This window comes from Prenolepis imparis, unplaced genomic scaffold (assembly GCF_030444845.1).
Source record: "Prenolepis imparis isolate NDT839.2.m4 unplaced genomic scaffold, iyPreImpa1.0 SCAF_11, whole genome shotgun sequence".
Lineage (NCBI taxonomy): Eukaryota > Metazoa > Arthropoda > Insecta > Hymenoptera > Formicidae > Prenolepis > Prenolepis imparis.
Genome location: NW_028141169.1, coordinates 4,332,055 through 4,347,403, shown reverse-complemented (window position 1 = coordinate 4,347,403; position 15,349 = coordinate 4,332,055). Strand labels below are relative to the sequence as shown.

Below are 15,349 nucleotides of genomic sequence, written 5' to 3'. Positions count from 1 at the left end.
TGCAAAAAAATTGCAATATTTGTTAAAATTTCAATCATTATCGTTTCAAATAATTGCGTTTGTAATACTTTTGCGATAAACTCTTGTACAGATATTAATAGACTTTTAATGTGTACATTTTTTTACAATTTATTTTAATTATAATATATTATAATTTCCTTCCTCAATTGTTGTAAGAGATTAATATTTTTTAGACATACTTTTTTTGCGCACTGTATGGAGTATTGAATGTTCAATTAGGCCAATCCCGAATCCCGATTGTGAAGGTTCGTCTAGTTCGCGAAGTAACGTCGCGATCGCGCGAACGAACGTGCTACAGTGCGAGACGCTGCAGAAACGAACTAAAAATTCAGCGATGCCATTGCAAGAGAAACGGACGCAATTCAATTCTCTGGGGAAAAGAGAAAGAGAACAAAAGAAAGAGCGACGAGCGATTTACTCTTGAACGGCAGCGGGGAAGGATACGGTATGTTTCCTTTGATGAGGACATCCGTACGGGCCGTTGGCGTAAAAAGGACACCTCGCTCTCTCTTTTCTCTCGTCGGTATTCCGCCCGTGCCTATGCTGCTAACGGAATATATTACTTTCTAACGAGTCGCTACGAGAAACGTCCTTATGGTTCCGCATGCGTCGGATAAATAGCGAATTTTCAGTAAAGCGCGAATTCCGACTCAAGAAATCGGCAGAATAGAGTTATCGGGGCGCGATCGATGGCGACGACCACGAATCGGTACAAACGATTCAATTTGAATAAAGTCACGTGCTGCACATTACCGTATGCGAAACGTTATATAAATGCGGCAAGAAAAAATTTCTATCGCAATCATTTTCATAATAAAATTCCGACTATTTTTTATTTACTGTCAAAACAAGCCTTCGAATATGCAATTATATATTAAAAAATTCAAGAGTGTCAAGTATGAATAAAGTACTAATTAACGAAAGCAATAGCATCTTGTTAGATAATATTTAAGTTAAACACACTTTGAGCGATTGTGTGATTAGCATGAAATTTGACAAATCGAAAGACTTTATTAAAAAATATTTAAAGAATATTTATTTAATATTTATTTAAAGTTTATTTATATATATATGTTTAAGTTAAAATGTGTTTGTAAAGATTAAGTATTTATAAAACATCAGAAAGTTAGATTTTTTAAATGTATTTTATGCATATTATTCCGCAATCCTAAAAAATAGAAAAAAAATCGACAACTCGATTAATATAGCAATCCGAATTAGGATTGGATAGGACATGTGTTTACACGCGGTACAGACAAAATTCGACAAAATTTTTTTTTTTTTTTGTTTTTTTGAAAGAATAATGTCACAAGCTCGAATAAAAACTAAAAGCCAACGGAAATAATTCGTGCGCCGCCGCGGTCGTGTATTTTTTAGCGGTTGAACGTGGTCGAAAGTCGAAAAATTGGTGCGTTTTAGCGACGGGAAAAGATAGCAGGTTCCAAACTGGGCTGCGAACGAGCATGCGAAAAGCCGCTAACGCTTCAATTTTCTTCTATGAAGCCCTGACCGACCGTAAAACGCGAACAGCCGTTTGTACGGGCGTAATGTACCGATAAAGCACTCACAGGGGCTTGTCACGAAATCTGTAACATTTTCTCGTCGGACGCGCCATTTCACGTTGAGCAGAGTGCGCGCGCGATCAGCACAGTCGAACAGTTTTTAGGGCTCATGTGGAATTACGGCGGACGAATAACACCAAATACCGCGGCCATATCGTAATCTCAGTGTGTGCAATTTGTACAACCGCCATCCCCGATTGCCAAATGCGCCGCGAATTCTCGCCTGCGCCCGATCGAAAATGCATACAATGCATACACAGCGGTGGAGCGAACCAAGTAACAAAAGCGCATGCTAAATTAAACGATATATACCATAATCGCGCGCTTTAATGTCTTTATTTTAGTACGATTCGCGTCGGTTAATGATACGAATATATCGAATGAACCATCCGTTTGTCCCGCGTCCACCTGGACTTGCGGAACCTGGTGTTCGTTAATCGAGAGGCTTACGCCAATTACGCTAATGAGCGGCACCGGAAATGTAGCACAAGCGGTCAAGGGTATTAGCACTTGCATGTAGTTCGAACGCGTACTTCCGAATTAAATTTTATCTCTATAAAGGCCGCCAAATCGATTTCGGTATATCTGCATTCTTTATCGCATGCCGGATTACATACATACGTTCGATGTAACACGATTCGCGCGCAGTGTAAATCGCGCGTGTACACGCTCGGAATCGATGCCGTGGCAATCGTGATGAATAATAAACATTATGATAATAATTACGATAATATTATTTTACGTTAATACAGTGATAATAAATGTAATTAATATTGCAACATAAACATAACCATAGAACGCAAATAATCGAATATAAACATTCTTGGCATATATCAACAGAATAATAATACAAAATATTATATTATCATTATCCGCGCTCTAAAAGTGGAATTTTTGAAATTCTGTTCAAGATTTCCCCAGTCAACGAAATTTATTACGCTCAAAATATTATTGCGTCGATAATGTAAAACGCGAGTGATAATTCTCTTCAAATGTGAATACTCTCGCTTTTATTATAATCATTTTTTTAATGAAACACACTCACCTCCTCTCGGAGAATCCGTGGGTCCAGGCCGTTGTCTTAAACCTGCAACAAAAGAAGAAAAGAATCGTTTTAAATTGATTTTATATAATGCATTAAGCGTAAAAAAAATATCCCAATATACATCTTTGACAAAAATGGCAAAGGGGAAAGAAATAATATATAATAAAATTTAATACATTAACTTTTGAATATAATATAATTGATATTGCCAATTGCAAAAATACAATTACGGTTATCCATCAAATTTTTTACAAATATACGAATTAATCTCGTTTGCATTAAGAAATAAGATATTGCAAAACAGTTCAGTGAAACGTCGAAAAATAAATTTATTTACGCCAAGGCAAAACATTTTGGTTAGCCAGCAGTATACCTACATAGTATGTACTGCGGTTTTACTTTGTAAATGTTCGCACTATCAAAATTCCGTAGTCCGACAAAATATTAATTTTTTTATGGTACAATTTGCACGCGCGCATATTGAAATACAGTAACACAAATAACTTGTTCTTTCATGCCTTATTATTTAGAATATATAAATGCATATTTTTTTACTGCGAAATTTAACTTGCGATCGTTGAAACCTCCATGTTCTAAATGAGAAATATTGATTTTGATATCAATTTACTGTAACATTATTTCAAATTACTTCATTGTTTTATGATATATTTATAAAATATTCTGTATAATGAATTTTAAAGTAATTAAAATAAAATATTGTATATTGATATTTACTATAGATATATATATTATTGAAATATAAATTATTTAAATATAAACAAATAAATACATAAAATAAATTATTTAAAAATCAAGAAAAAAATTACTTCAAAATGATATCAATTAATCGCAGGAAAAAAGCTATAAATTTATTCATGTTCAGATCAAAAGGCAATTTGATAATAATTATAAAATGCGTATTTTTTAATGTCAATGTTTTCAATTAAAATGAATAAAATAACTATATTTGTGTTTGAGACACCGCAAAATCGCATCCGTGACCGGTGTATCGCAGTTCCGACATTTTCCGCCATTGTTACTGGCCGAAACTACTAAACCAATTGGTTGGGGTCAGCGCGGAGGTACAATCTAAACTTTCGAATTCTACGAGGTACAGCCCTTGAGGCCCTCGTGAATGCAGTGGCATTCTCACGGTCCTTTCCTAGATTGCGTACGCCCCCTAACTAAATTAATTTTACGAATTATTCAAAAATTACCACACAAAGATCAACGAATTAACTGCTACATTAATTTGTAAACGAGATAAACGATTTATCAATGCTTTCTCTAATTAATCATTTTAGGAAATTTCTACTGAGATTGTGATGTAAAATGCATGAAAGTATGACGAGAAACAGTCTTTTTTGTTATTCTACAAAATATATATTAATTTAAAAAATTGATAAATATTTTTTCTTGGAAAAAAACAGTTTTATTTTGCGCAGCCTTCTTTTGTTAAAGATATCCCAAATTTAAATTGTATTATTTTTCGTAAATAGAAATTTTTTTCTTTAATTTTACGAAACATATAATAATAACTTTTCTGCCTATCCCTTCTCTTCAACATTGAAAATTTAGCGAAAATTTTCCTTCGTGAAAAAAGTTGCCGAAGGGAATTGCGATGAGTAGCAGGCTGATTTACGGATTTACACGACCCCTTATTCCTCAGGGATCAGTCGCAAAAGGCGTATATTCCTATAAATGCCTCATGCAAATCTTTTTAAAGAGAAACAAAATATTCTGCACGCGTTCGCCTCCCGTTCTTTACTTGAAGAAATTGAGTGTAAGAATGAAAGTACTTGCAATCCTATCAACATATAAGATCACCACGCGTAACTTTTTATATCGTATACTTCAATTTGAATTTTTTTAAACCTACTTACTTGTTACAATCAAGACAACTTGTTACATAAAAAATTAAACTTTATTTGATATAACTGTTCTCTTTGATCAAGAAATGATTTAGTAAATAAAGAAATATTTTAATTTGAAGAATGTGTCACTAAAATAGAAAAGTAATTTTAAATAAAGATTAGTCTTTTGATTTTCTCGTTTATAATCAAATTCTATATCAAAATTAATCGATAAGAATTTTATTCATTTTAAGAGAAAAAGATTCTTTCAATTACAAAAAAACATGGATTTTTAAATTATATTTAAATATACATGTATATGTGCTATATATAAAAAAGGAATTTTTTAAACAAAATGCACAATATGTAACGTATAAACTCCTATAAATTTAGCAATCAATTAAAATAATAATCATATATTCACGCTAATACGGTATAACATTTGCTAACAGAGAATGGACTTTTGTAAATCCAAATATCTGTGCAATATATTCGCAATGAAACTGTTGAAACAAAGTTTGATAATACGATTCAATTAATTTTAATTTAAACTGGATGTAGTAATGTACTCCGCTTTAATATTCGAGTTGTGCATTCTGGCAATATAACTGGTGAAAGGAAGCCTTCCAATGCTTTAGTACACCTTAGTCACTTGGGATTAAATGTTTACACGCTTCTCTCTGGATAATCCTAAATAATCACATGCAATGAACGAAAGCAAAGATTGGTTCTACAAAATTGTTTCTGCAAAACACTCTATTTACACGGCTATTTTCTAGTTTATTTAAAAAAGGTAATTTTATTCAAATTTACTATATTCGATATTTCTTATTTCATTTAATCATATATTGTACCGTACATTTTCTTTTAAATGTTATCAATAGCAATAAAAAGGAACCGCAGCGATCAAACTTTTTTCAAAAAAGGAACATTATGATTAAAAAAGGCTTAAAATTACCAGTTAAAATTACTTTTTTGCTTTATGCAATCAATGGCTTTCCTTACTTTGAATGATTCTCGTTTGTAATCATCAAAATTGAACCGTGTAAATTAACCTGGGAAAAAGAAACAACCACCGGCCCACATTCGAACTTTATCTGCTTTTGAGCTCGACATCAATGGTAGAGCTCAGCTCGAGTCGCCGAATTACAAATCCGACATAGCGTACCGGGATAAAGACAACGAATCCCTCGCGCGAAAAACGAAGGTAGTAAGAGCAAGTGAGAAAGAGGAGAAAAGAGAAAACGAATGTATTTCAATCTCGCCCGTTTTCAGCCACGCCACCGGAGTTTCAGGAAACTTTCGCTACTCGGCTTCGTCCAGCTGACTGAGTTTTTCGAAGCAGCTATAGCTATAGAGAGTGGACGATAGTTCGACGAGTATGCACGGTGTTGCACTCGGGTTCTGATCGATAAGCTTCTTTTGCTTCGAAACGGAAAACTTGAAAAAGGGCAATATTTGGCTTTAATAAAGTGACTTTTGAAATGAACGATATTGTCATCTTAAAGACAGCGGAAACTTTATACATTTTGCAGTCGCTTTGCTACGAAAATCTTTGCTTTTCTACGAAAAAGTCAATACATCTCTTATCAATCTTGAGAAATGCAATCATTTAATTTTAATTTTTTTTAGTGAGGCGATTGTTGTTTCGAGAAATAATATTTTGAATTAAAATACAAAAGTTTTACTTTCTTAATGTTAGTTTAATTTTATAATGTACTTTGAGTTAAAAGTTGACTCGTTTTCTTAGAAAAGCTCTAATAATGATGATCAAATCCGCTATAAGCAGTTAAGCACCAACATATGTATTAGTATTTGTATCTTGAAAAAAATTTCATTGAAAATTTATGTTATATAAAGTAAGTTTATTCTCGAGACAAAACAGGATAAGTAAGTACATAAGTACATTAACAGAGTCTAAACTTAAACATTATTTATTTACAATGCCTCGTTATTACGAGATTACTGAACATTGGAATGGGGCTTGTATTACGCGCTGCATGAGAAGGCTCAAAGTTTTATCCAATTAATCGCCAATCTTTAGCTGAGGAAGAGCTGAATAAACGTAACTAATACCATTATGGAGAGTAATATAATAAATACTACAGGAAGTGTACTGCAAATATTTTATAATACGAATATTTGTATTAACGTCATTACTTGTATGTTTAATTAACTGTTACTGCAGTGCAATTAAAATTGTACCGACTATTAATACATTATATATAGCAAAATATATAAATATATCAAAGAAAAAAAATGTGTTAGAAAACAACGCCATAACTATAACAGCACGTTACGTGTAAAATAAGCGAATTGCATCGCAGTAAACTTTAATTGTGATGAGATAATATTGCAAACGATTACGAAAAATTATGCTCTTGCATAACAATAATTATTTTTTCATAAAGATAAAGAAAAGCACCGTTCATAAAAGTATAAGGATTTCCTCTGAGGGTGGCATTCAATTGCTTCTTATATGTCATTTACTCTCCTTGTATATATACAGCGCGAAACAATCAACGTCCGTGAAAAGAGATATCGCTCCCCGATCGTATTCGACTCACTCTTTCCACATATCGCGCACCTGCTAGTACAATCGATCCTAAAACAATCGAGAGCCCAAAGTTTCGCTTCCGTAAATCCGAACCGGAAACGAAAGAACGTACCCGGCGATGATGAATCGATCGCCGTTCCTGCGATTTACGACGCGGGGCTCGAACCAATCGCTGAGCCTCGAACTCATTCGAGAACGTACGTACGTACGTGAACGCTGATCGATCATCGCGGAAGTAACAACGAGGAAGAGAAACGCGGCGGTTATATCCGTGGAAAAAGATCACGTGGATCACGCGAGATCTGCGAAAAAACGGTGAAAAACGTCCTCATCGCGAGAGCAACGACGACGACGACGACGACGACGACGACGACGACGACGACGATGACGACGACGACGACGAGGACAGTCGATGGCGGCCATCCATAGAGGTAAGCTCGCTGCTACCGACATATAGCGCGACGTAGGTACATTCAAACGACAATATGTATCGTGCGTATGTATGTATGAGTAAGGTTGTAAGTTCCACGAGAGAAGTGAGAAAGATAAGGGAAACGTGGGTAGACTCGCGTTGCTCGTAGCGCCGATAAGAGATCGCACCCAACTTAAACCCCGCATTTACACCCCGCGAACCGGTGGCGTCAACCCTCACGGACGATCGAAATAGAGAAAGAGAGAGAGGGAGAGAGAAAGACCAGGGCGAATGATATTCTCAGGATGGTGCCTCAACGCCCCTCTGAAGCCGCAAAATATTTCACGTATATGCGCGACGATAGATACACGCCGTTTCCAAGTATGATGACCGTACTTTGCGAGCCGATACCGGAAAAAGAGACTCGCGTTTTGTTTTACGAGATCGCTGCCAGCGATGTTCGACCACGTTTCGCTCATGCCATACCGTTCGATTTATCGTTATTATTCGAGGGATGATTTGTGAAAAGTGATGAGTACGCATATGTATATGTATATACGTAGTGGCCATTCCGAAAAGCAGGAAAACTAATTTTTTATAGAAATATAAACGCTGAAACATTGGCTTGGTGCATTCACCTATCTATATAAAATATCGTGACTTTATATTAAACTAAAGTAAAATTTAATCAAATCAATGGCATTCACAGAGAACTTTAATATTGAGATATTTACAAGTAACTCAAAAAACTTTTATTGTAAAATTATTGCATTCTTTAATATAGAATCTATTTTGATAATTTTAAACAATTTTTTTCAGTATATAAAAAATGTTTTCATCTTATTTAAGGCTTATCCTGGCTCCTTTCCGACCATGTCGAAATGGTGACGTCAGAGGCGAGAAAACACACGCTAAAATTTCTTAAATGCCATTTCGAAATAAAAAAATATTTCGATGAAACAGCACTTCAGATGGCTTTAGCACATTAACTTAAAAAACCCCGAAAACTATCCTTTCCCCTTTATAATCAATCAACAGCTGTAAAATGCAATATTATGAAGCCCAGTCCGTCTGGTCTTTGCACATGCGCAGTCATTCCGCATGTCAAAGTCTGATATCTCGATCATTTTACAGATGTTGATTGATTATAAAGGGAAAAGGATAGTTTTCGGGGGTTTTTAAGAGTGTGCTAAAGTCATCTGAAGTGCTGTTTAATCGAAATATCTTTTCATTAAAAAATGGCATCTAAGAATTTTCAGCGTGTGCTTTCTCGCGTCTGACGTCACAATCCAATATGGCCGCGGTGAGCACCCAGGAGCCTTAAGATAATATTGATATGCCGTTACAAAAAAAAATTCATAAAAAATGTTTCATAAATAATTAAAAAATAATAAAATATATTATTATCTCTACGATATATTACAAATATATTTTTTTACATAACTGCTTCCTTAAAAGAATACTCTTCTAGTATCATACTAAAACGTAATTTTATAACGTGAAACGGACAATTTTCGCTGTACCATGTTAGGTTATATTTCAATATAATTACGAGTTAATTCGTTTTACGGCAAATTCGTTCGATAGTCCGGAATGTCCCGGGATCATTTGCGAATTCGTGAAAGAGAGAGAGAGAGAGAGACTTCAATTCCATTTTGATGTAATTCACAAAGCGGACGAATTCTCGCGTGCTATGCGTTGGAAGTAATTTCCGTTTTCGAAAATCATCATAAAAAAAGGCAAGCACAAAGCGGAACTGCCAAATTAAACGGATAGTTTTCAAAATGTACGCGCGACACGTATATATTTCTCTGCGTATATATTTTTCTCTGAAATCTTCTCTGAATATGCATATTTCTAGAATCATATAACATAGAATGAGAGAGACGTAGGAAAGAATATATGTACGTAGCAATACACATTTTATATTGAATACAAACCAACAATATTTTTTTTCCGTAGATAGATTGAAGCACAAACCTGCACAATGTTTGTACGCGTCCCAATTATTATATCTACAACTTTCACTTATTATTTTGATATATTATATACAAAATCTTTAACAAGCTTGCGTTTGTAGGTTTTGTTAAAAAACGCGCGAAACGAAAATCCTGCCTTTGACATCAGATCGACGCAAAACAAAAAAAAATATATCGTGGATTTGCCGTTTCACTGGAGAGGAATATCCATTATATAAAAACTGAGCGAAGCTGTAACTGTCAAAGGGAACACAAACGCACCAAAAGCGCACTTCAGAAAGAAATTAATATCTCATTCCAATAATGGAATATTCGTTATGTTTAATATGCGCGCAATTTGCAACGAATAACTATGAGAGAATATGGATATAATATCTATGTGTCATAAGATAAATATTGAATTTTTACGAAAAAATATATATTATGAATTTTATCCACATATAGAAGCATCAAAAACTATATATAATTATTACGAAGTTTTGTTTAACTTTCATAGAATAATTGTAGACTAACTATTTCTGTAAAAAATTTAATATTAGTAATTTTCGTATAACTTGTAAAACGCGAGAGAGAAAATTAATTAAAATATATATAGAAAATGTATAGTATATTATTTTCACACACGCCGTGTATACAAATGGGTACAATCTAATAACTAGCAAACTTATAAAACTTGATAAATACACTGCGCGAAAAATTGGCTCGTTCGGTACGATCGACATGCGAAATATCGACTTTTGAATGGCGCACCGTGGAAATCGATGGAAGACAAATCGCGGGGGCGCCAAGCCGCGTAGAAAAATAACGAGTTCGTGTCACTGAGAGACTCACCAATTTCGTGTACATACATACAAGTCGCGCTCGCTCGTTTGTAGACGATAGGGAAGCGCCAACTATATCGTTGAAAATACGAAAATTCATTCGAAATTGCTGCGACGCGTCTCATGCATACACATACACACATATATATGCATGACGGTGATTCTCCCAAATCGGCTTGGCGAACGAGAACGTTACAGTGGTAAACGCGTGTGGCAGCTAACACGCGAAATAGAACCGAATAAACGGCATAAAGAGTAAAAAGCAGATAGGAAACGCAAAGCGAAAAGGAATATAGATGAAAATGGAGGAGGAAGAGTGGGATGTGCGTTCCAGCATGCGTTTTACCTAACCGCGATGCAGCCATTTCGGTGCGGAACGACGAAACTGCTACACAAAATATAATATGCTGTAAAATGCGAATGTTAAATATTTTTTGAAGTATCGTGTATATATACATATATATGTATATAACTTACGTACAAGAATATCCTATCCAGTTTTTTTAGATATTACCATATAGAAATAAAAATTAAAGTACAGCACTTACTGCATTTTATGATTTTTAATGAAAAATGATATTAGATAACTCTCATGATATATTATAACTTTATAATTTGTCATAATAATAAAACTTATAATAATAATAATCTTAAAATAAATTTTCAATTTAGAGAAAAAAATTTTGGAGAAAAGTCTTAATAAAATTAAATAGTCTTATGGCAAAACAAAATTATATTTGTAACGCTTGTTGTGCTATTTGAATAAATGTTTAAGACATATCGTATCAAACGCAGCGAAAATATGTCGACGTTAGGATACGTGTTTTTCAATAAATATTGGTAGTTTGTAAACTGCAGTGCAAGTATTATATTACATATTTCATAGAAGCCGTTGTTTCTAACATACTTGTGTATCGACTGTTGGAGAATTGAATATTTTAAAAATTATTAAAATCTGTGAGAAACTATTTTAACAAATAACATAATAAATAAGGAAATAAATAATTAATAAATAATAAATACATAATAAATAAATAATAAAAAAGAAAACATATACTTCGTAGTATTTTGACTCAACTTAATTCGCATCATAAAATATATATAATAACGTACATATATAATATATATATCTGTGCTTTTTTTCTCGCAAAAAAGTCGAAATATCTTTAATAAATGATAATAATGTAACAATGTATTCATTAAATAATAAAAGATATGTCTTCAATTTTTCAAAGTATAATCGAGATGATATCAAGAAAGTAAGTCAAAAATTTATAATTTATTTTAATATATTATTTATAATATATAATTAATTTTTAATTTACGGAAATTGATTTCAATTTATATTAAAAATATGTATTAAAATTCACGGTTCGTAAAAAGAAAATTATTTTCACTCGGCTAGAGCGCTAACACATCTTGTGTAAAATTAAGTATTAGAAAGAAAGACAGAAAAGCATACGTGAAATCACTCGCAAATCGTAGAGGGAAAACGTTAATTATAAGTCAATAAACGTATTAGAAGGAATAGAGGAGAGAAGCATCAAACATTCAGTGTATTTGCTAACAAGCGCCAAATGAGATGAGATGAATTTCACGAGGAATATATAATAAAGAAACACACGAAGAGAAGATTTCAAAAAGAGAAGTAGATGAAGAAAAGAGGACACAAACACGGGATGTTAATCGGGGTTTAGAAAAGATGATGACATTTAGAAAATAAATTTTCATCGCTTGATTACCGTGTGTTTCTCTCCCCTCTTTCGCAGATATAAAATCAGCTCAGAAATATAGCTTCCGAGAGAATTAATACTTTTATAACGAGATTCTCCTCTTTGAGGAAGAAAGTTTGTAACTTTAGAAGACAATTATTCTTTACTTTTCTCCCTTTATACTTCATAATTTAAAAAAAAAATCTTTTCAAATGAAAGAAGAAAAACAATACAAAAACGCACATATAAAACGCCTTCTAAAAGAATCAAATGGAAACATACATAAAGAATTAACGTACAATCACGGTTCGATTAACGTATTTGCGATCGTAATTATTTGTACGGTCTTGCGTGAATTACGCGCGCATGAGCGATGATAAAAAAGTGAAACGCTGCTTAAACGATGCACATCAGGCGCGAATAACGGCGTTAATAAATATGCCGGAACGTGAGGCTTCATAAACATTCCCCGTGGAGAATTCCGAACGCGCTGCTGTAATCGTTGAAGTGAAACTGAATCTGTCGACGCGCACATGCGCGCAGCAAGATTTAACGTTTTCCTGGAAAATAATCTCTATAGTGGATGACACTACATACACTACGCTTTATTTTAACTCTGTTTTTATAATAAGATTATGTCGCATTCTTGATTTATCCAATCCTGGGGGAGGTTAGTTGTTTTACGCTGAAACCATATTAGTATTACGGTCGGCACTTAGCGTCGAATAATCTTAGAAATACCGCATTTTCCCCGACTGTTATCAGAACGGTGTTTCCGAAAGCCGTAGAAGAAAAGCAGAAATGTCTATTATCCTACGGAATATTTAAATTGTTTAAATATGCAGGAGGTCTTGAAATATAATACCCTTTTTCTAAATGATTTTATCATAATATATATTACGCGTCTCTTATATCGAGTGTGCTATGGCGTTACGTAAACTCAAACGAAGAGGGCTCGAGCTGGTTCACGTTACTATGAAAACATCCTGGTCGATATGCAGCGATTACCGTCGTTGAATTGACACAAACCGGCTGAAACCAAGCGAAGCAGTCACTTAGGAACGCCAGAAGGGTTAATCACAGGCGGCTTAGAGCAACGAATATGTCTTGGCAAAGTAGCGGAAGGGGAGGGTCTTCCCAAGTCATTGGCAGGGAATTGGCTCGTTACGCAAGCGAACGGTGAAACTGATATTAACGAAACCTCCAGGGGAGATGGAGTGCTTACGCAACCATGTTCGTCAACGTGTGCGCGCTTCCTCAACAGTTAAAGGGGGTCGATTCTCCGACACGGCGCGTATACTTACTCCCCTACATAGCGAATGTCAAATCGTTACTCGGAAACTTGCAACGGGATTACCCAACGCACCCCTCCTCCCTCACGACCGGCCCGAAAAGTCGAAAGCTGTGCTAGACGAATATAAATGAGCGTTAGAACCCGTAGAAGACGAACCGAATCGATCGCGCGCGCGAGCACGTGATAAGGCGGGACGAGAAATGGTACGGGATACCTTTAGTCTCACCAGCTTTTCTTCGCGAAAACTGGAATACATATGCGCGATGGTTACGGCCGAGAATTTCGATATGCAGAATCTTCCGTAAAACTGGATGGTTATCATCGTGGGTTATTTTATTCGAAAGGAGAAGTTGTACGAGGACGGAAGTGGTGACTGCAAGAGTCTTGCCGTTGAATTTTAGTTAAAGTGCCGTTTTCGTACGATTCGCCATAAGCTTTCATCGGGTAACGTGACATCGCGGAACCTATTCCAGTTTTATTGTACTGCGATACAAAAATGTGTAACAAAACATGCATTTTAAAGTGAAACGGATAACAGCACAATCTCGCAAGTCTAATGTAAAAAAACTCGATTCATTATAAAATTTAACTTTTAATGAAATTTTCAGGTATTAAAATTTATAAGCATTACTTTGAAATATAAATTCCTAAAATTTGTAATATTGATGTAGCACACACACACACACACACACACACACACACACACACACACACACACGCTTTAAAATCAATTAGCAAATTCGCTAATATTAACGTGTTTGATGTGTAACTGCAAGTTTCATACTAAATTTGTTATAATTGGCACGAGATAATTGCAGCGTTCCTGCGGAAAATTACTAGCATATTTTCTAATATTTTGTTCCAGCTTATTATGTTTTATTATAAATATTATTATTAATATTAAAATATTATTATTGTGGGATTTATGTGTTTATTGATTACCTGCTCTAAAACAAATTTTCATCAAGCGCTTTAAAAGTTTAATATAAAATAAAATAAATCGAAAAGTATAAACAACAATAATAAAGGATGTATATAACTCTTATTAACTTTTTGAGAATTAATTTATTATTTTCGTTTTATTTGTATATGTTACTATCACATATATCAAATAGAGACAAAAAAGAAAAAAAGAGCACAATACTTTTAATTTTATTTCACATATATAAAAATTAAAAAGATTAAAACAGTCTTCTAGAATTAACTTTTAAACACATAAAAAGCAGTATGTTCCAGACTTTATTTCAAGCATTTAAAATATATAAATATAAGATATGAAACATCTATTATACGCTACCGGCTAGAAATATTGATTTTCTAACGAAATTATGTCATGCGTGATCGATATTATCAGGATCAGCAGGAAATATAATCCGTTATCTCTTGTGTGGATGGCCCAATTGTTTTGTGCGCGTGCGCAAGTATTTGTAACAGAATTCGGACTTGTTCGATTTCTTGCGAAATTGCGAAAATTGCAAGAGACTGACGTAGTTCAGGGTATCGACAAACATTCAAAATTATTTTATTAATCTCACGATAATTAAAATCTTCGCTCGGCGAGCGTTTTCAGAAGACCACGCTTTAAATCCACGGTGAACGCAACACTGGTGGTGCAATATCGTACGTGATTTACGAAAGTTCTCGTCCGCGCAAAATTGTCCGTGTTAAAACCTCTTGTGGAAAGGTTCCAGTGCGGCAAGGTCTAAAATAAGAATTTCTTTCCTGAGTGCCTCAGGACGGACAGTGTCGCGAGGCAATATCGAGAAGACGGAGAACCGTGGTATGAAATCAAAGTGCCGACAGCCAGGAAACCTTGGAAAACCGCGACGAACGAAAGCAACGCACGTCGCATTCCGCTACTCGTTTAAACCCATTGATGAATTTGCTTTTGTTATAACCGACATGGCAGTCGTATAATTAATATTTAATAAATAGTATATTGTATATGGCTGCAACCTTTTCGTAAATTCAGCTTTCTTTAAAAAAATCTAAATCTTTTTATAAAACGCCGATCTTTAAGCATTCGCGTTCATTTATAAAAAGAGTGAATGTACACAGAAAGCCTGCAACATATATATATAACGCCTGCAACA

The 15,349-nt window shown here is 34.3% G+C and overlaps 1 protein-coding gene across 10 annotated transcripts in view; it reads right to left on the bottom strand.

Annotated features, from left to right (window-relative positions):
- The window catches only part of Tei (irregular chiasm C-roughest protein teiresias), a 328,890-nt gene that overhangs the window by 218,704 nt on the left and 94,837 nt on the right, over nucleotides 1–15,349 (bottom strand). For all 10 annotated transcript variants that reach the window (XM_083050429.1, XM_083050438.1, XM_083050437.1 and 7 more), the window contains one exon: nucleotides 2,629–2,670. In XM_083050429.1, the coding sequence (XP_082906555.1) occupies nucleotides 2,629–2,670 (42 nt within the window). The remainder of the gene's footprint in view (nucleotides 1–2,628; nucleotides 2,671–15,349) is intronic.